Source organism: Alexandromys fortis, unplaced genomic scaffold, assembly GCF_014885135.2.
Source record: "Alexandromys fortis isolate MF-2015 unplaced genomic scaffold, M_Fortis_MF-2015_v1.1 scaffold_146, whole genome shotgun sequence".
Taxonomy (NCBI): Eukaryota; Metazoa; Chordata; class Mammalia; order Rodentia; family Cricetidae; genus Alexandromys; species Alexandromys fortis.
In genome coordinates this window covers 232,480-252,218 of record NW_026068042.1, presented here as the reverse complement: position 1 = coordinate 252,218, position 19,739 = coordinate 232,480, and the positions used below count along the sequence as shown (strand labels likewise).

The window sequence follows — 19,739 nt, the reverse complement described above, 5'->3', positions numbered from 1 at the left end:
CAGCTTCTTCTGTTTTCTCAAAGATGTTTTAGGTGTATGGGTGTTTTGCCTGCATTTATGTGTCCTATGTATATGCAGTCCCTGTGGAGGCCAGAAGAGGGCACCTGATCTCTTAAAAAACGAGTTATAAATGGTTGTGATCAGTAAGGACTCGGAATTGTTCCCAGTTTCTCTGGACAAGAAGCCAGTGAGTGCTCTTAGCTACTGAGCCTTTTCTCCAGCCCCTCAACCAGCTTCTTTTGATATAACTCACTGAGCAAAGACACTTGAGTTCAGTCCCCAGCACCCACAATGAAGGAGAGAATGACTCTTAGGTTGTTCACTGAACCCTACATACATACACACAAATAAGTAAATCTAATTTTTTTATATTTAAAAAAAAAGCAACCTAGTTACTTTTAAAAAGGGGGTGGGGAGTAAAAAGCAAGACATTGTATCTTGGCCTTTAATCCCAGCCCTTCTTAGGAGGTAGAGGCAGGAAGACCATCTCTATTACAGAGAGCCTAACAGACAACATCCAGCAGTGCTAGAGACATTCCAGCTTGTAAATCACACAAGCGTGATGTCTGAATTGTGTGTGGATGAGAGAACAGTTAAGGGTTTAGGAATTAGGATCAGTTCCACCTGTGAAGCCGGCTCGACCTTTCCGGGTGAAAACTGATGAGAGGAGGCCAGGTTGGTGTGCACCAAGATACAGAAACAGGTTGATCTTTTTCCAAGACAGGCTTGTTCTTTGTAGCCCTGGCTGTCCTGGAACTGTCTCTATATACCAGTCTGGTCTCAAATGCTAGGATTAAAGGTGTGTGCCACCACCAGCGCACAGCTCAACTTGAATATTTATTTTTTTTTAAATATTTATTTATTATGTATACAATATTCTGTCTGTGTGTATGTCTGCAGGCCAGAAGAGGGCACCAGACCTCTTTACAGATGACTGTGAGCCACCATGTGGTTGCTGGGAATTGAACTCAGGACCTATGGAAGAGCAGGCAATGCTTTTATCCACTGAGCCATCTCTCCAGCCCCACTTGATTATTTTTTAACAATTAACTTTAAATTGCAACCATAAAAACTAAAGAGATGGCCCTGTAGTTTAGAGCACCTCCTGCTCTTGGAAAGGACCTGGGTTCAGTTCCCAGCACCTGCATGGCAGCTCACAGCCACCTCACTCTATTCCAGGAAGTTGAATGCCACCTTCTGACTCCCTCAGGCTTGGGCATGCACCTGGTGCACATACATACACTCACGCAAACATCTAAGTAAGAGGGCTGGAGAGATGGCTCAGCAGTTAAGAGCATTGCCTGCTCTTCCAAAGGTCCTGAGTTCGATTCCCAGCAACCACATGGTGGCTCACAACCATCTATAATGAGGTCTGGTGCCCTCTTCTGGCCTTCAGGCATACACACAGAAAGAATATTGTATACATAATAAATAAATAAATAAATAAATATTTTTAAAAAATCTAAGTAAGAATGTTATATTAGGGAGGCAATAGCAGGAAGATCTCTGAGTTCAAGGCCAGGGATACACATATACTGAGACTGTGTCTCACATATAAATTAAGGATTTGAGTAGGAAATAACATATATCACGTACAATGATCAGTAAGTGAAAGGTGAGTCTTCTAGGAAGAAGACTGAGCTAGGAAATAGATGTGGAAGAATGAGGGCCTGCCGCTGTGGAGGCTAGGATTGCAGTTCTGAAGTAAATTAACTAGCCCAAGTGCAGGAGGTCCTGCACTTAGTCCTTACTTAGTCTTCCTTAAGGTAGACTGAAGACAGATATAAGAACCTGCTAGAACATGTGGACAGAGTTATTCAATTGTGTTGAACAGTAGGGGCGGTGAGTGGTGAGGTGGCGAAGCGGGGGATTTTGACATGTTGGTGGCCTGAACTTGTGGCAGTTGGAATGTGGAGCAGAGAAAGAAAATAATAGTTTTGAGGGGTGTTTGTTTGTTTGTTGTTGTTTTTGGTTGGGCATTTCTTTTCGAAACAGGGTTTCTCTGTGTAGCAGCTCTGACTGTCCTGGAACTTACTTTGTAGACCATGCTGGGCTTGAACTCAGATCTTCCTGCTATTGCCTTCCTAATATAATCCGCTGCCTCCGTCTTCTAAGTGCTGATATTAAAGATGTGCGCCACGCCCCCAGCTTGAAGGATATTTTAGCGGGTCTCTGAATAAAGCTGAAAGTTCCTTAGAGCATGTGAAAGGGTGGCCTAAGATGTCTTCCCCTTCTGAGCTTAAAAAGACCAGGAGAGTGTCTAGGAGCCTGTACGTAGTGTGTGTTGGCTAATGTGCCCTGGAGGTTCTAAGTAGAGAATGGGTGTGAGAGCCAAGGGATGCTCAGAATCACATGCTCTGTATTCTCGGGGTCACAGCCCCACTGACCAGCCCTCCCCACAGATTCAGATGCCACTGCCTCTTCAGATAACAGTGAGACCGAAGGGACACCCAAGTTGTCTGATACACCAGCCCCCAAGAGGTAAGAAGGAGCCGTAATTGTCCAGAGTAGGGGTTGAGGATCTGGGCTTTCCAGCTGCCTCTGACCCTTCTTCCTATCCCTTCTCCAGGAAGAGAAGCCCTCCGATGGGCAGTGCCCCGTCCCCTTCCAGCCTCTCCTTGCCTACTTCAACAGGATTTCCGCTGCAGACTTCTGGGGCCCCGTCCCCATACCTGAGTTCGGTGAGTTGGGATCAAGACCAGGAAGTAGTGCATGCACTACCGTGCCTGGGAAAACAGTGGGCATCATTTGGGCAAAGGGGCTAGGTCTCAGGGCGAGGCTTCCCAACTCAGGATGTTTCCACATGTGGCCAGCAAGTAGCCTTTGGAGGGTGTGAGTCAGGCTGCCTACATCTCTCCTGGGTAGGACTAGGGGCAGACCCAGGACACAGTCCTGCCGCTGTCCCTCCCCTCTGTTCTCAGGAGCCTGGGAGCCACACTCATCATCATCTCTTGTTTTTCCATCTCCTGTGTGCATTTCCGCCCTTCACCCCTCCATTTCCCATCTCCATCTTCCTACTCCCACCTCAGCTGGCTTCTCCCGCTTACCCCCCATTCCCTTCTGACTACCTGGCCCTGCAGCTGCCTGAGCCCAGCCCCCTGAGGCCCAAGCTGGAGAAACGGCCCCGCCTACCCCGGAAACTCAAGGTACCCTGATGTGGGGACTCTAGGGAGGGGCCACAAAGGCAGATATCCACCTGAAGGAAGCTTAAGACTAGAGGGCGCGCACAGAGACTTTGGGTGTTTTGTTTGAGAAAGGGCCTCTTGTAGGTAGTAGATGACTTTGAACTGTTGGTCCTCCTGCCTCCACGTTCCAGGCGCTAGGATTACAGGCATGTGCACCACATCTGGTTCACTCAAGTGCTGACTTGAGCCCAGTGCTTCATGCGTGTTAGGCACACACTGTACCAGCTGGGCTGTATCCCCAGCCTGATATCCAAAATTTGAAAGATTGGTTTGAAATGTTAAGACTCGGTCCAAGGCTCAACCCTGAAGGGCAGAGCAGAGGAGCTCCCAAGTTAGGCTGCTTGAGGTTCTGCCTCACAGCCGGGCTCTCTGAGCAAGCCCTGCAGCATGGCTGGAGCTGGGCAGGACTGTGGTGTGTAGAGTCCCGGCTCCCCTAGTTCAGAGCAGTGTGACTTTGACAGGGGATCCTAGGCTCAGATGAAACAGGGAAATGAGCAGGTGGCCATGGAGCGCCTCTCTGCCCTGCTGCCGCTCTGACAAACAAGGAGCCAGACCCTGTAACCCTGCTGAGCTCCTGCTCCGTCTGCAGAATGGGCAGAAGGTAAATAAGGTGGATTGGCCCCAGCAGAGAAAATGAGGACAGTGGCAGGACTTTGAAGGTAGATTATCTAGGGTGCTGCTGAGTGGGTACAGGAAGCACGCCGTGAGTGTGCTTGTTGAAAGACAAGGAGGAACACAGCATGCTGGCACACGTCTTTAGGCCCACCCAGCCACCTGGGAGTCAGAGGCAGATGAATCCCTGTGTGTTCAAGTCCAGCCTGGTTTGTAAAGTGAGTTCCAGGCCAGCCAAGGCTACATAATGAAGTTGTATTTCAAACAAGAAAAAGGGGGGGGGGGGCTGGAGAGATGGCTCAGAGGTTAAGAGCACTGACTGCTCTTCCAGAGGTCCTGAGTTCAATTCCCAGCAACCACATGGTGGCTTACAGCCATTTATAATGAGATCTGGGGCCCCCTTCTGGCTTGCAGGCACACGTGGAGGGAATGCTATACACATAATATAATAAATAAATATTTAAAAAAAAAAGAAAGAAAAAGAAAAGGGGGGGACGGCTGGACAGGTAGTCAGAGACCTGGTGCCTGAGGGAAGCACATAGGACCCTGAGGTGAAAGAGAGACAGGAGTGAGAGCCACTTGGGCAGGTTAAGCAGGGCAGGATGTAGTTCCCGCTTGCATTGTAGACACATGGACAACATGGCTGTGTGGAGATAGGCCTGGAGTAGTCAGGATGGTGGGAAGGAAGGGCCTTCAAGAAACCCAGAAGAGCTCCATGGCTCCATGTCAAAGACGGGTTGCAGGGTTTCCCCAGGTTAACTGTGAGAGGGAGAAGGGAGCCCAGAAGGACTCCAAGGTTCTCTTCCCTGAGCAGTGAAGAAGTAGGGGGCAGTGTTTCTGGGATGAGGATGATGGAGGAGCTGATTTTAGAGGAGAGATGAAGAACCGGCCTTGGGCCTGTTGAGAAGGCGTCTGCAAGTGCTAACTGGACAGCGGCCTGTGTGAGCTGAGTCTCTAGGGCTGCATGACTGGTGAAGGGAAGAGGCCGACCAGGAAGCCCCGGGAGTGATGAGAACTGAGCCAAAGATGCAGGAAGGTGGGAATGGCCGTCACTGGACCAGGCTAACCAGCTCTCGGTGCTCTGGCACCACAAGCAGAATCAGAGGTTGTATTTATTAGTGGCTAGGAGTGGGGTTCTGCTTGACCTAGTGGTGTGCACCTTTAATCCCAACTCTTGTGAGGCAGAGGCAGACTGTGAGTCTAAGGCTATCCTGCTCTCCATAGTGAATTCTAGGCCAGCCAGGGCTGTAGCCTCAGAGAGAGGGGATGGGCAGGCAGGAGAAACCATGGAAGGATGGATTGTAGGGCTGGAGAGATGACTCAGCAGTTAGGATCATTCGCTGCTCTTCCAGGGGACCCACGTTCAGTAGTTCACACCAAACAGCTCACAGCCTCCTGTACCTCTAGTTCCTGGGGGTTAAGTATGAACTTAGGGGACTAGGCATGTGACTCAGTAGCAGTGCTTGCCTGGCATTTTCAAGGCCCTAAGTTTGATCTCTGGTACTGGAGGAAACAGTGGGGCAATAATACACACTGGCCTTTCCTGAGAGGTTTTGCTTCTTGCCTTCAGGACAGGTGGGAGAAAACAGCTCAGCAATTTAGGGTAGGTAAGAGGTTTGGGTGTTTAGTCTGGGTTGATAGGGAAAGACTTGAGTCAACTGCCTTAGGTGGGGCATGGGAGGATCCAGGAAGGGCTGATGCTGGAGCATGGGGTCTGAAAGATTAGGGTAGGTAGTTCCAGCTGAGGTGGCATGGGAGTGTCGCTCAACTCTTCTCAGTCTAAATGAGTGAGAACATAGCCGAGCCAGCGCCTGGGCCCCGGCAGCCCATAGAGCCACACTGACTGCTCTTGGTCATACTGAGGAAATACTGGCTAGGGTAGTTCCTGGGGAGCAAGGTGGTGATGCAGAGGGGGGCCAGCAGAGGCCTGGGTCCTCATCACGCATGTCATCTCTGGCACATGGGGTTGTCTTGGTTACTTTCCTATTGCTATGACACCATGACCAAGGCGACCTGTAGAGTCCATGATGCTGGGCAGGGGGCAGCGGGAGGAGAGATGGAGAATGAGAGCATCTGAGCTGAGAACAGTGAGGGCTTTTGAAAAGTCAAAGCTCACCTCCAATGACACGCCTCCTCCAGCAAGGCCCACTTCTTCATTCTATAAAATTCCAACAGCTGGGGATCAAGTATTCAAACATTAGAGCCTCTGGGGGGCAGCATTCTCATTCAGATCACCACAGGGGTCCCGGTTCTCCCCAGAGCTGGCCCTCCAGTCCGCAGCCATGTTTCCTGAGGCCTTGCCTACTCTAGCACCGTCACATGACCCCACAAACAGGTAAGGGTCTGGAAGCAATCAGGAGGCCACGGGGAGACCACACAGACGTCGTTTGCTACCCCAGTCCCAGGGGCACCTTGGGCCTGCCCAGTGAGGACTAGCGTTCTGTCCCTTTAACTTCCCTTTCCAGGGTGGTCCTATAAAGTAGAGATTATTGATAGAAGTTACCTTCTATCAATGGTAGGTGTTCAGTTTGTGCCCACGACATGTGAGCTGTCACAACATGCAGAGAGCTCTCTTGAGGGAGGATGTGTGAGGACCTGGCAGGGCGGGGCAGAGCAGAGGCCCCAGCTCAGAGGACAAAGCATGACCTTGACAAATGGAGCAGGGTCAGCCTGTTAGGCACACCTCACTGACCATCCTGAGGGCAGCCAGGGCCCTCAGGCAGAGGAGTGACATGCTCAGGTTTGTGTTCTAGAGTGATCACTCTGGCCGCAGTGTGGAGGAGGAGCTGGATCTGGGAGAGGCTGAAGGCAGGGAATCCAGTTAGGAGGCTGGTACCTAGACCAGGTGAGCTGAGAGGAGGGCCTGACCCAGGCCGGTGACTGCTGGGGTCCCAAGGAGGGGCTCATCCACAATGCTATAGAAGCTGGGGAACAGAGCTACTGCTTAGGCTTCTGGCTCAGGTAGCCTGTGATGCCCACCATGAAACAGTGAATCCCACAGGAGGAGGAGGGAAAGCTGACCAATGGTGGCAGGTGATACCCAAGGTGCCCAGAGGCAGGAGGAAGGCACTCTGAGCTAGTCCTGAATCTGGCTTTAACTGCTGGCACAGAGCAACCATGGTGCTTTGCTAGCGAGGAAGGAGCCCAGTTTTTCTGTCAGGCTCCCTGTGAGACCCCCTCACCCATCCCCATCATGCCTCCATCACTGCCCCTCACCCAGGCACTTCACGGCTTGAGACTGAGGGGCTGCGGTGGGGCTGCCCTCACCCCTCGAGCTGCCTTTCAGTGGGTGTTGTGCAGCTGCCTAGTGCCAGTGCATCTGACAAGTCCTCCTTGTGTCTCTCCCCTGCTGCAGATGGCTGTAGGACCCCCTGACTGCCCTGTGGGTGGGCCACTGGCCTTCCCTGCCAGGGGTTCTGGGGCCAGTGTTGGGGCAGCCCTGACCCCCCTGCCTCCTCCCAAGATGCCCCCACACACGATCCTGAGCACCGTCCCCCAGCAGATGTTCAGCGACGCAGGCAGCGGGGATGACGCCCTGGATGGAGACGACGACCTGGTAATCGACATCCCGGAGTAGCCGCCATGACCTGCCGAGCCCCGCACAACACGCGCGAGCGAGCCCACTTCTCCAAGAGATGTTTATTGATGCCCAGTTGCCATGCTTCGGCCACTGACACAATCAGAAAAGGCGTAAACATGCACAAATGTCCCCGAGGAAGGTGGCAGGGGCCCTGCCCTCACATCCCAGCCCCATCCAGGGGACAGTTATTTAAATGAGTGGCCAAGAGGATCTGCCACATCTTAGGGAGCAGAGACCCTGTGGAGGCCGCCCCTTTAGAAGAGCAGCTGAACGGGGCTCGGACTTTTTAAAGAAGGCTCTGTATTAAAGGGCTGGCTCTTTCTTTCCTTGTTCTTTCCTCCTTTGGAAATGTCCTCCTCTAATCTCCCCTAATCCGACCTCCTCCCTGTGCAGCAGGGGGCCGGGCAGCCTGGAGAGGCCAAGAGAGGAGTAGCAGGGTGGGGTAGGGGCACTGGCAGGACACCCCACATGGCCCCGTGCGCGTGGGGGTTGCATATTTGTGGTAACAGCAAGTCAGGCAGGAGAAAGTTTGCATATGTGAAATAGCTCTCCATGGTCCCTCACAAGAAGACAGACCCACGGTCACAGAGACTCACAAAAATAAGACAGGTAGTGTGGGGCAGGGGGCATCCCACCCCATGTAAACGTGCAACACACTCGTGCGAAGGTTGGGTACTGGACCCGGCCCCAAGGGCCTGTGCTGGGCAGCTACTGTCTGCTCAGGCCAAAGGGAAAGCCCCTGCTGCTGGGGGCAGCTCGCTGGTCAGGGTGTGCCAGCGCTCCAGGGCTGTATCCGGTTGATGTAAACAGTCACTCCAGTGTTTCTGTGCTTCTCCCCGGGCTCCTGGCCCCAGAGACACACCACCTAGAGAACAGCCAAGGCAGGCAGACCCAATCAGTGCCCATTCTCCTGCCCCACTTCCCTCGGCACCTGGTGGGCCCCTCCACTCACCGATGAAGTCGTTGGATTTGCCAATGTCGTAGTCCCAGACTGTGACTTCCAGGGTCTTGGTGGCCAGAGTGGAGAGTTCCATCTCATAGAAGAACTCCTGAGAACAAGGCGGGCAGTGCTCTGTCAGGCCTTCTGACCACATCCCCACCTCCAGCCCATCTTCACTTCTGCTCCTTGTCATGTTTACCTCATTAAATTCTGGGTTTAATGTCTTCTTCTTTACACATGTTTTATGCTTGGATTTCTTATCCACATCTGGTCTCAAGTACCTAGGGAGAGAGGGGAACCATGAAGTTAGGGACAGGCTAAGCCCCAGAGCAGTCAGGCTGGGGTCAGGCTTGGGCAAGGGCTCACGTCTTCACATAAGGGTCAGAGTAGCCGTTAACATCCATGGCAGCCAGGTGGGCACAGCGAACAATGCCCACCAGCAGCCCGTGCCGCCTGGAGCTGTAGCTGAGGCTCAGCAGGATGCGCCCACGCTCTTCCAGCAGCCCAGGTCCCTGCTCTGCCTGCTCTAGCTGCCAGAAAAGGAGGCAGGGGTCAGAGGTCAGTCTAGGACCTCTCCCACCTCCCACCGAGACAGGGTTCTCAGGAAGTGCCTCACCTCCTTTAGGTAACAGGAAATGCCCCTCAGTGCCGCAGACATTGAAGAGGGTGAAGGAAGCTGAGGGGGCAAAGACAAGGTTCTGGCAAGCTGACCTCTCCAGGTCCCCTCCCCCATACCCATTAGCCCCACACAGACCGGGACCTGGCGCTCAAGGCAGATGTTAAAATGCTTCTTCTGTGAAGGCTTGAGGCGGCGGAGGGGCACTCGGATCTCCCCGATAAACTCATTGTGGCTCAGCTTGTCCTCGTCACAGACAGAGATCCTGGCGGGGAACTGCAGGGTCAGGGCCCCTGGGTATCTGAGCCCCACTCCAGAGGGAGAAAGGGGTCCTTGGACCAGTCCCAGCTCTGCCCTAAGTTTGTCACCTCATCTGTAAAATGGGTGGAGGCTTGAGAAGGGCAATTGGGTCCGCCCTGCCTGCACTGAGCTGTCTTGTACCCATCAAGAATTACCCAGCTGGACAGGAAGTCCTCACAGCTTCCATAACTCCCATTCCCCACCTGGGGACAGGTGCCAGCTGAACCCCGCGGGGTGTGGCCACAGGCACAGTGGTAAGAGTCCCCTGTGGGTGTTTAGCTGCTTTACACAGCCAAGGACTGCTGACAGACTTGGGTGCCCTGCTCTTTCCTGCTGGAGTAGGGAGCCAGCCTGTCCCAGACACAGCAGTACAGGCTTAAGGGGTGAGTAGCTATCTATGGTTTGAAGGTGTGTTGAAATTCCAGCCCTGCCCATTAGCAGGTCACCTGACTGTCCATTTGTAAAGGGGTAGAGCATACCCATCTTCTAAAACTCACAAGGTAAAGCAAAGAAATGCTCCCTAAGCCGGGTGGTGGTGGTGGCGCACACCTTTAATTCCAGCACTCAGGAGGCAGAGGCAGGCAGATCTCTGTGAGTTTGAGGCCAGCCTGGTCTACAGAGCGAGTTCCAGGACAGCCGAGGCTACACAGAGAAACCCTGTCTCAAAAAAATCAAACCAAACAAAAATGCTCCCTAATAATGGGCTGTGGTGGCACACTGCGAGCCTAGCACTCAGAAGGCTGAGGCAGAGAGATCTGAGTTCAAGAGCAGCCTGGGATGACCCTGTTGAAACCAAAGCCGTGTTCTGCAACCCTGAGGCTTCCTCGTCTACCCTGAGGAGCATGAGACCAATTTTGCTGCTTCTGCCTTTGTCTCTCCCACCTCTTATATCCAAGGTGGGCTCAGTAGAAGAACCCTGATAACAATGGTGAGAAACCCTCTGTGGTTCCCTATTACCCAAGAATAAAGGACGAGGTCTCTCCGGACCTGCACCTGGCTGACATGCTCCTCTTTGAAGTACTTCTCACACCTAGGGTGACAGGGCAAGCTCCCTGACCTGAAGACTTTCCTCCTCAGAGGAAGTAGGTAGCAGCTTGAGGTGTGAAGGTCTGACTAAAGCCAAGGGCTCTGGGGATGGGTCTTGGAGCGCAGAGAAACCTTTTCAGGGGCAGGTTTGGGGTTGAGCCTCAGAGGAAAGACTGAGGTGGGCAGAGGAAGCCATGAGCACAGGCAGCACCTGGGACCTCTGGTAAGTAAGGTCTTTCAGCTGCCAAACCAGCAATTCTGTGCTAGAGGACCAGAGGACATTTGGGCCGCTGCGGAGGGGGCTTGGCAGCCACCGGTTATCATGGGGTGTCAGCAAAACAAGCTTAATGGAACATGGGGAGACTGACCAACAAAAGGTTCCAATGACAGCTATCCCTGAGGTGCTGGCCTGGAGCAAAAGCCCTCACCTGAGCACCTTGTGTGTGATGTCGTCGTCCGTGATTCCGCTGTACGTCAGCTCCTCGTTCCACACAGGGTTCAGTGTGTTCCTCTGGGTTTTAGTCTTTAGCTTATTGGCCTGTGGCATGGGGGACAAAGGGCTCTGACGCATGGACCCTGGGGCCCCAAAGGCTGCAGGTGGGGGCTGGGAGGGACCCATAAGTCAAGCCAATGCTGGAAGGAGACATACCTTGCAGGCTCCCGGCAGGAGGTGCAGTTTGACATAGGGGTCAGCCAGGCCATTGAAATCCATGGGCTTGAGGCCCTGCAGAATATGTGCAAAGGGGGCTTTAGACTCCCAAGCCTTCCTCCCTCCTCCTGCAGGACTGAATCCCCACAGAGTACAGTTCCAGAGATGCAGGAATCTGCTCTGGTTGGGGGAAAATACAGCCCCCACCCTAGGGCAACAGCCCAGGAAGAAGGGACGGGCACCTTGGCCCTGAGGATTCGACAGTGCAGAGTGCAGGAAGCCTGGTCATAGAGAAGGTCGAATTCCAGAGTGCCCAGGGCAGCTGCAGACAAGGGAAGAGAAGAGGGAGAAGGTAGTGTGTTTTTGGTCCAAGTCCAGGGTGTGAGACCTAGTGGCTAGAAGACCGTGTCCACATCTCTGCTGGCCTGCCAGTGTGTGTGTGTGTGTGTGCAAGAGGCTGAGCAGCCATGTGCATGCCTGCGTCTGGGTCCCTGGCTCGGCCGCAACTGACTGTGTGGGTGGTGGAGTGTCTCAGCAGAAATATTGAATATTGAGCCTTGCTGAAGCTGTAATCTGTACCCAGACTGCAGCTGTGGTGGCAGGACTGTCCCCCCTCCTCCCCACCCTCCACACACACACACACACACACACACACACACACACACACGGGAGGCTGCTCCCTTCCACAAGCCCGCTGAGCCCCCAGACTCACTGGTATCATCCGAGTCGTAGCTGTCTACCTCAGCTCCATCATCGGGTGTGGTGGCCCCAAGGAGAGCCGCAGGGGGGGCCAGAGCCAGAGGGGTCAAATGAGCTGGGGCATCCCCGCAGCCCCTGCTGCCAGCAGCCTCTGGTCCTGGCCCCCTGCGAGGGAAGTAGTCCGAGATCTGGCGAATGGGCCTGATGGGTCCAGGACACACGTTGATGGCCATGTGCTCCTGGATGTTGATGGTCATGCGGTCGCCCCTGCGGCCCCTCATGCAGCACCTCTGGCTGGGAGACGGAGACGGGTGCAGGGCTGGAGTGGCTGACTGGGGTCTGGAGAAACCTCACTGCCCTCCCTGGATGTCAAGGGAGAGGTGATCTGTGCTAGCTGGTGGGCAGGCAGGAGGCCTGGCTTCACAAGGGGCTGGCTGGGTTGCCAGATCAGTCCTGGCAGACAGGTCGTGACTCCCCTTAACACTGCCCCACTACCTGTACATTGTCCCTCTGTCACCTTCCCAGGACTTTCCTCTCATTCTAGACTCCCCCTCTGTTCCCATCCCTTCAAACCCCACAGCTCCCCCTCCTTTGCTGCTCTGAGGCTCTGGCCATCTTCTCCATCAGGCGCGGGTCTGGCCAGGCTGTCACCCACCTCTGCTTGTCTTCGCTCAGCCCAAGCTTCTGCCTGCCTGCCTAGTCCCTAACCCGGGCCAAGGTTTTTTCCTCCTCTCACCCTCACCCGCGCTCCCCTGGCCGGCCCAGCCCCCGCACCTGTCCCTGGGCCTCCAACAGGTGCCCGGCACGGGCGGCCCGCGGGCTCAGGCTGGGCGGCAGCGGCGACTGCGGCGTGGCGGGCGAGGACCGAGCGACAGGCGGCGCGGGGCGGGAGTGGCGGGAGCTGCCGCGGGCGGCCGGGAGGGGCGCGGGGCGCCGAGGGCCAGGCAAGGGCCCCAGAGCGCACGCGAGTGCACACCCGACACGTGTGCTCGCGCTCACACCCGCCCGTGCTCCTCGGGCCAGCTCACACGCGTGCACACTCACCCGATAACTTGGCGTGCACCTCCGCGAGAGGCGCCCGGTGTTCCCCAGCTCCTCCCGGGAGACCCAGGCCCCCGCCCCGCCGCGCAGCCCTGGCGCCTCCCGCTGCCCCGCCTCTCGCCTTCTCTGGCTCCCAGGGCTCCAGGGCCCGACCACCCGGCCTAGTTGCCATAGCGACGCTGGTTCTCACGCACACCCCCAACCCACAAAGCACCCGAGGGGGAAGAGAAGAGGGCAGCTGTCCTACCCCTCGGTGTCCGTGGGCGTGGCTTAGAGATCCGCAGTGACCTAGGGACCCGCCGGGGAAGGAGGGACCTGCCTGCCGCTCCAGCTGCGCTGGGGAAACCTCTTTCGAAGGAGACTGGTTTCCCCACGCCTGCTTCCTTCTCGTAACCGTAACCCAAACCAGCCCCTAGGACCTGATCTCTTTACCTCCTGCCACCATCTGCCATCTCCAGTTCTGTCCCTCAAGCGGGGAGGACCTCAAGGCTTGAACCTGCAGTCAGGAAGAATCTGCACCGCACTGTTTCCCGCCGCACCCCAGTAGGCGTTTTTTACTATTTGACTGAGTCTAGATAGGCAGACCAGGTTGGCCTTGAATTCCTGACCTCCTGCCTCATTGGGGTTACAGACTGGTGCTACCGCCGGAGTCTTCAATCCTAATCTTTGATCCTCTAGTGTCCGAAACTTGCCTCCTGGAAAAACCAAGTCCTCCGAGAGGTCCTTCAAGCCAGGAACTCCCTGCCCACCTCAGGCCTGCAACATGCCACCTGCGGTTTCAAAGGATGCCTCCCGCCCTAGCTCTCTGGGCCTTTGGGTCCTCTGTTCCTGAGAACTGCACTTTCCAGGTCATTCCAAGTCACCCATCCCTAGCACAACCACCTTCCTTCCCCTTTTCCCTTTAGCCTAAAGATCCCCCAGACTCAGCCCTGATGACAGTTGTGTCTGCCTGTTGACGTCCTGTCTTCCATCAGCCCTGGAGTTGTCGCAGTGAAAATGGGCTGATTCATCTCTGAGTCCCAAGTGGTCCAGACTGGGCCTGACATGAAGTCAGCCTCGCTAAATACTGGGACTCAATAGAGAAATTCTGCTGCCCAAAAAGCTTAACGCTGACTAACTGTACCCTTGAAGACAGCCGACAGTGTGTGCTTGGTGTACAACAGCTGATCCCCAGCACCGAATAAAGAAGATAATATGGTAAATGCTACCTGTAAGTGTTATGTGTTCATGTTTTAAAACTTTTTAAAGGAGTACTATAAAGTCAAATTATATAACACAACACCCATCACCTATCAAATGCCGGCACACTAATACTGTGGGTCAGTAAGTCAGTGACCCTTCTGCGGCAGCTACTCTGGCAATGGCTGCCAAGATCACAAACACACATACTCCTTGACCTGGAAGTCCCAGCTCTTTGATTTTATCCTATGCATACTAGGTGATATGCAAAATAATAGAAGTTGAAGATTCTTCCCTACAGCTTTTGAAAAGGAAACAAATGGAATGTTCATGCAAGAGAGACTGGTCAATTAGCTATGACATAACTTCCCATATCAAAATAGTATGCAGCCATGAAAAAGGAGGCGGTAAGTAGATAGATAGATAGATAGATAGATAGATAGATAGATAGATAGATAGATAGATCTATCACACACACACACACACACACACAGATTCATCTTCACAATCTCATTCCTTAAACCGGGATGCAGAGTCAGAGCCACACACGTGGAAAATGCTGCCATTTGGTGAGGAAAGACCTTACACATGTTTAATTGTGCATGGATTGTTTCCAGAGAACTGCACAAGAAAATGGTAACTATGGTGACTGCTGGAGAATGAGGCTGCTGGGGAGCAGGAAAGGGCAAGCATAGGAAAGACTTAGCCTCCAACATGCAACTTTCCACATGTTTTTTCTTGTTGAGTCTGGGTCTCACTGTGTAGCCCTGGCTGACCTGGAACTCACCATGTAGACCACGCTGGCCTCCGTTATCTGCCTGTCCCTGCCGTCAAGCACTGGGATTAAAGATAGATGCCATTTGAATGCTTCTAAATTGTGCCACGTGCATGTTACCTCTTTGAAGAGCATACACATTTGAGGAAGTGAGATAACTCAATGACAGTGGCACATGCCCCACGAGCCTGAGATGGCTTCCAGGAGTCCGCAAGGTCGAGGAAAGAGAGAATTCCTACAAGTTTCCCTTTGACCTCTACACATGGGCCATGGCACATGGTACACACAGACACAAATCAACAAATACTAAAAAGTTTTAAATTTGTTCATTGTGCATACAAGACCAGACCCAGGGCCTTGTATAGACAAAGTGTGTATTCTTCCACTGAGCTATAGCTCCCAGACTAAAGTGATAAGATTTTCAAGCAGCCACAAGGCCCTTTCGTAACCCTCCAGGGTAAAGAAGGAAGCAAGAAGTCAGGCCTGCAGCACAGGCCTGCAATCCCAGAAAGATCGTCCATGAGTTCTAGGCCAGCTTGGTCTACATAGTGAGTTCCAGATCAGCCAGAACTATAGAACAAGGGGCGGGCGGTCAAGGGAGATACAGGAGCGGGCAGTAAGGGGAAGAGTGTGATCCGTGAGTCCCCCACTTCTGTCTTCTCATGGCGCACAGCTTGGAACCATCCCAGCATGCCTTGCAAAGGCTCCCCCAAAGGCAGGAGCCCAGGAGCTTGGCAGACAGTGATGAGCCTTATCCATTCAGAGTAGGAAAGCTCTGTCCCCCACACACTTATGTCCCGTTCCCCCGTCATTTCTTGAGTACTTTCTAGGCAGCAACCTCCAGCCTCACAGCCCTTTAGGGCTCACAGACACACAGGTGATTCCAGCAAGCGAGGTGGGCAGAAGGGTGAAGGACGGCCCCGAGCCTGAGTGCTTCAGGGCCCCCTTCCTATGGGAAATGTGTCAACCTGCATTTCTAAGATGAGGCATGAACTGGATCTGGAGGGGAGTTGGGGTGGCTTAGGCAGGTCTGAGAGCGTCTGGAAGGCAGTCATGAACATAGATATGGAGGGCATGCCTGTGATCCCAGCACTCAGGAGGTGAAGGCAGGAACCCAACCCTGAAGCTGGCCTGTGCTATGAAACACAATCCTATCTCAGAAAGTTAATCAATCAATTGAGGAGAACTTAGAATATAAAGAGTGGCCTGAAACCAGTGTGACTAGAAGCTTGAAGGATGGAAAATGGGATGAACAGGTAGACAGGCTGGTCGGGAAGCTCTCATACAGGAGGTTTTCCTGTAGCGTGTTGGGTTGGAATGGTTCCCGCTGAACGGTTGAAGTTGGGTCTTAGGAGGCAGGAGGCGGTGTAGCTTTACCAGAACAGGAGGGAAACCTGGAGAGGGAGGTTTCTGCCTTGCCTTGCCCTCCTCCTTCCCCTTCCTGCCCCTTTCTCTTTATCCCCCCAACCCCACTTCTTTGAGACAGAATCTTGGTATACATCCCAGGCTGGTCGGGATCCCTGATTGTCAACCTCTCCTACCTTGGATTGCAGCTGTATGCCACATCTACACAGAGAAGCTTCCTGTCAGAAATGGCACCGGCAGATGCTCACCTGGGGACTGTCCGGTAAGAAGGAAGACCTAAGATAATTCTCGGGTTCCCGGTCTAGGGAAATCATGGAAGCACTGTTGAAATGGAGAGAGGGGAGCAGGCTTAGAGAAAGAGAATCGAGAGCTTCGTGTAGGGTTATTGCACTCGAGATGTTTTTCGACACGGAGACATAAAGCAGGAAGTTGGGTATAGGAGTCTGGAGCGCTGAGGAGAGGTCTGGGCTAGAAATATACATTTGTGAGTCATCAGCATATAGATGGTATTTAAAGCCGTGAGAATGGATGAGATCACCTAGGGAGAGGGAATATACATGGAAAGAGAAGGCCAAGGCCCAGCCAGCCAGAGGAGTGGGGGGGGGGGACTAGTCAGGGTGAGGGACAGGGCACCCTGCTGAGACACAAAATAAAAAGGGAAGTAATCCCCACTGGTGGACATCAGCAAAGGGGCGCTAGTGAGGCCAGCGGAGAGCAGACCGCCCCTCAGGGGGACTGAGGGTGCGCAGGTAGCAGGTGCCTGCTAGTCCTGTCAGGTGTCTCTCCCAAAGCAAGGCGCACCTGTGAGCTGTGTCTCAGGCTCCCACAAGACAGAAATTGCCCATCCCTCCCTCCTTCCTTCCCTCCCTCCTTCCTTCCCCTCCCTCCTTCCCTTCCTCCTTCCTTTCTCTCCCTCCCTCCCTCCCTCCTCACATGTTGGTGTATGCCATGGGGATGGATGTGGAAGGACAGCCTCACATATCTGCCTCACCTTCTGCTTTGAGACAAGGTCTCTTTCTCTACTTTCCCCAGCTGGCCAGAGAGCTTCCAAGAAGTTTCTGGCCCCATCCCTGTCCTCTCGTCTCCAAGTAGAAGGGCTGGGGTTACATGTGCGCAGTTCTGTATGGATTCTGAGGATTTTGTTTTGTGTTTTGAGCCAGTGTCATCTCATTATGTATCCCTGGCTGTCCTGGAACTCACGAAGATCCTCCTGCCTCTGCCTCTCTGCCTCTGAAATCATGCTCTATCTAAGCCATAAACTGAGCCCAGTGCAGCACATAGCAGGAGCCCTATACCCTTCCTTCCTTCCTTCCTTCCTTCCTTCCTTCCTTCCTTCCTTCCTTTCTTTCTTTTTTTTTCTTCGAGACAGCGTTTCTCTGCAGCTTTGGAGCCTGTCCTGGAACTAGCTCTTGTAGACCAGGCTGGCTTCAAATTCACAGAGATCCTCCTGCCTCTGCCTCCCAAGTGCTGGGATTAAACACGTGCGACACCACTGCCTGGTCTCCAGTACATTTTCTAATTAATGGTCAGACAGATGAAAGAATGGGAGATCTCTTTGAGGGGAAAGGGTCGCAACTGCCTTACTGCCTGGCCGGTAAAATGGGGGTGGGTTTTTGTTTGTTTTTGTGCATTGATATTTTGCCTGCATGTATGTTGTCTGAGGGTGTCAGATCTTAGAGATAGTTGTGAGCTACCATGTGGGTGCTGGGAATTGAACTCAGGTCCTCTGGAAGAGCAGTCAGTGCTTTTAACCACCGAACCATCTCTCCAGCCCCAGGGGTTTTGTTGTTGGTTATGTGTATGTGGGTGGGCTGTGCATTTTTGTGGGGTCACATGCATAGAGGCCAACAGGCACATTTCCTCAGGACTTCCCACTTTGGCTTCTTCCTCTTTCTTTTTTTTTTTTTTTTTTTTTAAAGGATTTCGGTGGTGGTGCATGCCCTTAATCCCAGCACTTGGGAGGCAGAGAGGCAGGTGGATCTCTGTGAGTTTAAGACCAGCCTGGTCTACAAGAGCTAGGAACTAGTTCCAGGACAGGCTCCAAAGCTACAGAGAAACCCTGTCTCGAAAAACCAAAATACAAACAAACAAACAAAAAAAAAAAAAAAAAGGCAGGGTTTCAGGGTTTCTCTGGAGCCTGTCCTGGAACTCGCTCTGTAGACCAGGCTGGCCTAGAACTCATGGAGTGTTGGGATTAAAGACATGTGCCACCACCACCACCACCACCCGGCTTCCACTTTGGCTTCTTGTTTGTTTTTCTTAAGCAGTGTTGGGAGTTGGTAAAGCTGTTTTAATATAACTCAGAAGATCACACCTGAGTACACAGGCTTCTCAAGAATCACGAAGGTAAACCATGCCAGGTGTGGGTGCTATGCTATCCCCAGAGGGTAGCCTCTGCCTGTTTTTTTTTTTTTTTAAGCAGGGCCTCTCATACATTTTTTTAAAAATTACAAATGGGATCTTTCTATGTGTCCCTCCTGCTCTAACCTCCAGAGAACTGGCATTTCGAGGTGTGCATCCCCTGCCTAGTTCTCTAGGTGTTTTTGTTGAGAAAATAAAAGCTGAACCAGATGTAGTGTTGTGCACTTTTAATCCCAGCAGGCAGAGGCAGGCGGATCTCTGTGAGCTCGAGGCCAGCCTAGTCTACAAGAGCTAGCTAGCTCCAGGACAGCCAAGGCTGCATGGTGAGACCCTGCCTCAAAAAAAAAAAAAAAAAAACAAGAAAGACAAGACAAGAAAAGCAGATAGTGGCAAGGTTGTTAGGTGGAAAACAGGTGGGTCGTTAGTGCGGGAAAGACAAAGGCGCCACCTAGGGGCCAAGCGGAGTAACAGAGTAGTTAGGAGTCTCAATAACAAGCGCTTTACTCTACCAAGGAGACCCTGAAGTGTCCTTGGCCCGGGTGGGCTGGAATACATTTGTGATAGACAGGTCTAGCTGCCAATCAGAGGCGAGCTATCTCTTACAACTCGGGAGGGGAGCGCAAGTCGCAATTAGGGAGTGACACCAGGAGGACTGTGGGAGCTAGAGGGGTGAGGCGGGAATGTGGGGGTGTGGTGTGGTGGTGGGTGCGCACACGTGCCAGCAATACCACCAACGGAGAAACTGACCTACGATGAGGTGAATCAACTAGATTCTTTGAATGGCCACAAGACTAGCCTTGGGATAAATTGGGGGGAGTTCCCAGAACGACTCCTGACAACCAGTCCCGAGAGAGGAACCTGCCTGCCGCACCCGGTGTGACCTGCGGGAGCGAGGGTAGCACGGAGGAGCACTGCTGCCACCTGGTGGTAAAGACTGCTATTTCTCTTGCTCCTCATCTCTGCGCTTCTATCGCTGCAGAGCACTAAGACCAAGCCTGGAGATGGATGGCTGCAGACCCCTGAATCTGGGGACAGAAGGCAAAGGGGAGCCTCAGACAGAAAAATGCACACCCATGGGAAGCGTAGGGCCTCAGCGCATCTCTCTTCCCACTGCACACTGGTTTGCTCCTCCCTCTTAGGGCTTCTGCAAATTACATGAGCCAATCTGGGCAAATTTCTTGGCATTTTAGTAAGCATTCGATAAACAACAGTTGTGGTTGGTCCAAAGGACAACTGGAGGTGTGTAGCCCACTTCACCTCCCAAATACAGCTGCTGTACAAATACATTGTTGTATAGTCCCAGTAAGTTCTGGGACACCAGCCAGATGCCAGTGACTGCTTGACTGAACCTAAGGCCTTGTGTACACCACTGAGCTACATCCCCAGCCCCCCACCACATTGTATCAATGCC

The 19,739-nt window shown here is 53.2% G+C and overlaps 2 protein-coding genes across 5 annotated transcripts in view; one reads left to right on the top strand and one right to left on the bottom strand.

The window, feature by feature from the left end:
• Positions 1-8,078, top strand: part of Ino80e (INO80 complex subunit E) — a 22,587-nt gene extending 14,509 nt beyond the window's left edge. Inside the window, exons 4-8 of one of the 4 annotated variants that reach the window (XM_050166096.1) lie at positions 2,403-2,481; positions 2,570-2,681; positions 3,030-3,146; positions 6,551-6,642; positions 7,153-7,292. In XM_050166096.1, coding sequence (XP_050022053.1) covers positions 2,403-2,481; positions 2,570-2,681; positions 3,030-3,146; positions 6,551-6,622 — 380 coding nt within the window. In that variant the 3' untranslated portion in view covers positions 6,623-6,642; positions 7,153-7,292. Of the gene's footprint in view, positions 1-2,402; positions 2,482-2,569; positions 2,682-3,029; positions 3,147-6,550; positions 6,643-7,152 lie in introns of all 4 variants that reach the window. The other 3 variants (XM_050166094.1, XM_050166093.1, XM_050166095.1) reach the window with 3 other exon arrangements.
• An 18-nt stretch (positions 8,079-8,096) lies between these two features.
• Doc2a (double C2 domain alpha) lies at positions 8,097-11,903 on the bottom strand. Its single transcript, XM_050166084.1, has 8 exons — positions 11,621-11,903; positions 11,151-11,230; positions 10,909-10,983; positions 10,688-10,797; positions 9,072-9,198; positions 8,934-8,993; positions 8,684-8,847; positions 8,097-8,598 (listed from the first exon to the last, which is right to left on the bottom strand). The coding sequence occupies exons 1-8, from the start codon at positions 11,886-11,888 to the stop codon at positions 8,097-8,099; spliced, it is 1,386 nt and encodes a 461-aa protein (XP_050022041.1). The 5' UTR covers positions 11,889-11,903.
• Positions 11,904-19,739: the final 7,836 nt, after the last annotated feature.

Excerpts from the sequence above, each read along its gene's own strand:
- Doc2a (XM_050166084.1), bottom strand. The coding sequence starts at position 11,888 with ATGAGGGGCCGCAGGGGCGACCGCATGACCATCAACATCCAGGAGCAC. Across the intron at positions 10,984-11,150 it reads GTCGAATCCTCAGGGCCAAG|GGCCTCAAGCCCATGGATTT; the intron begins GTGCCCGTCCCT and ends CATATTCTGCAG. Across the intron at positions 8,599-8,683 it reads TCTGACCCTTATGTGAAGAC|GTACTTGAGACCAGATGTGG; the intron begins GTGAGCCCTTGC and ends CTCTCTCCCTAG.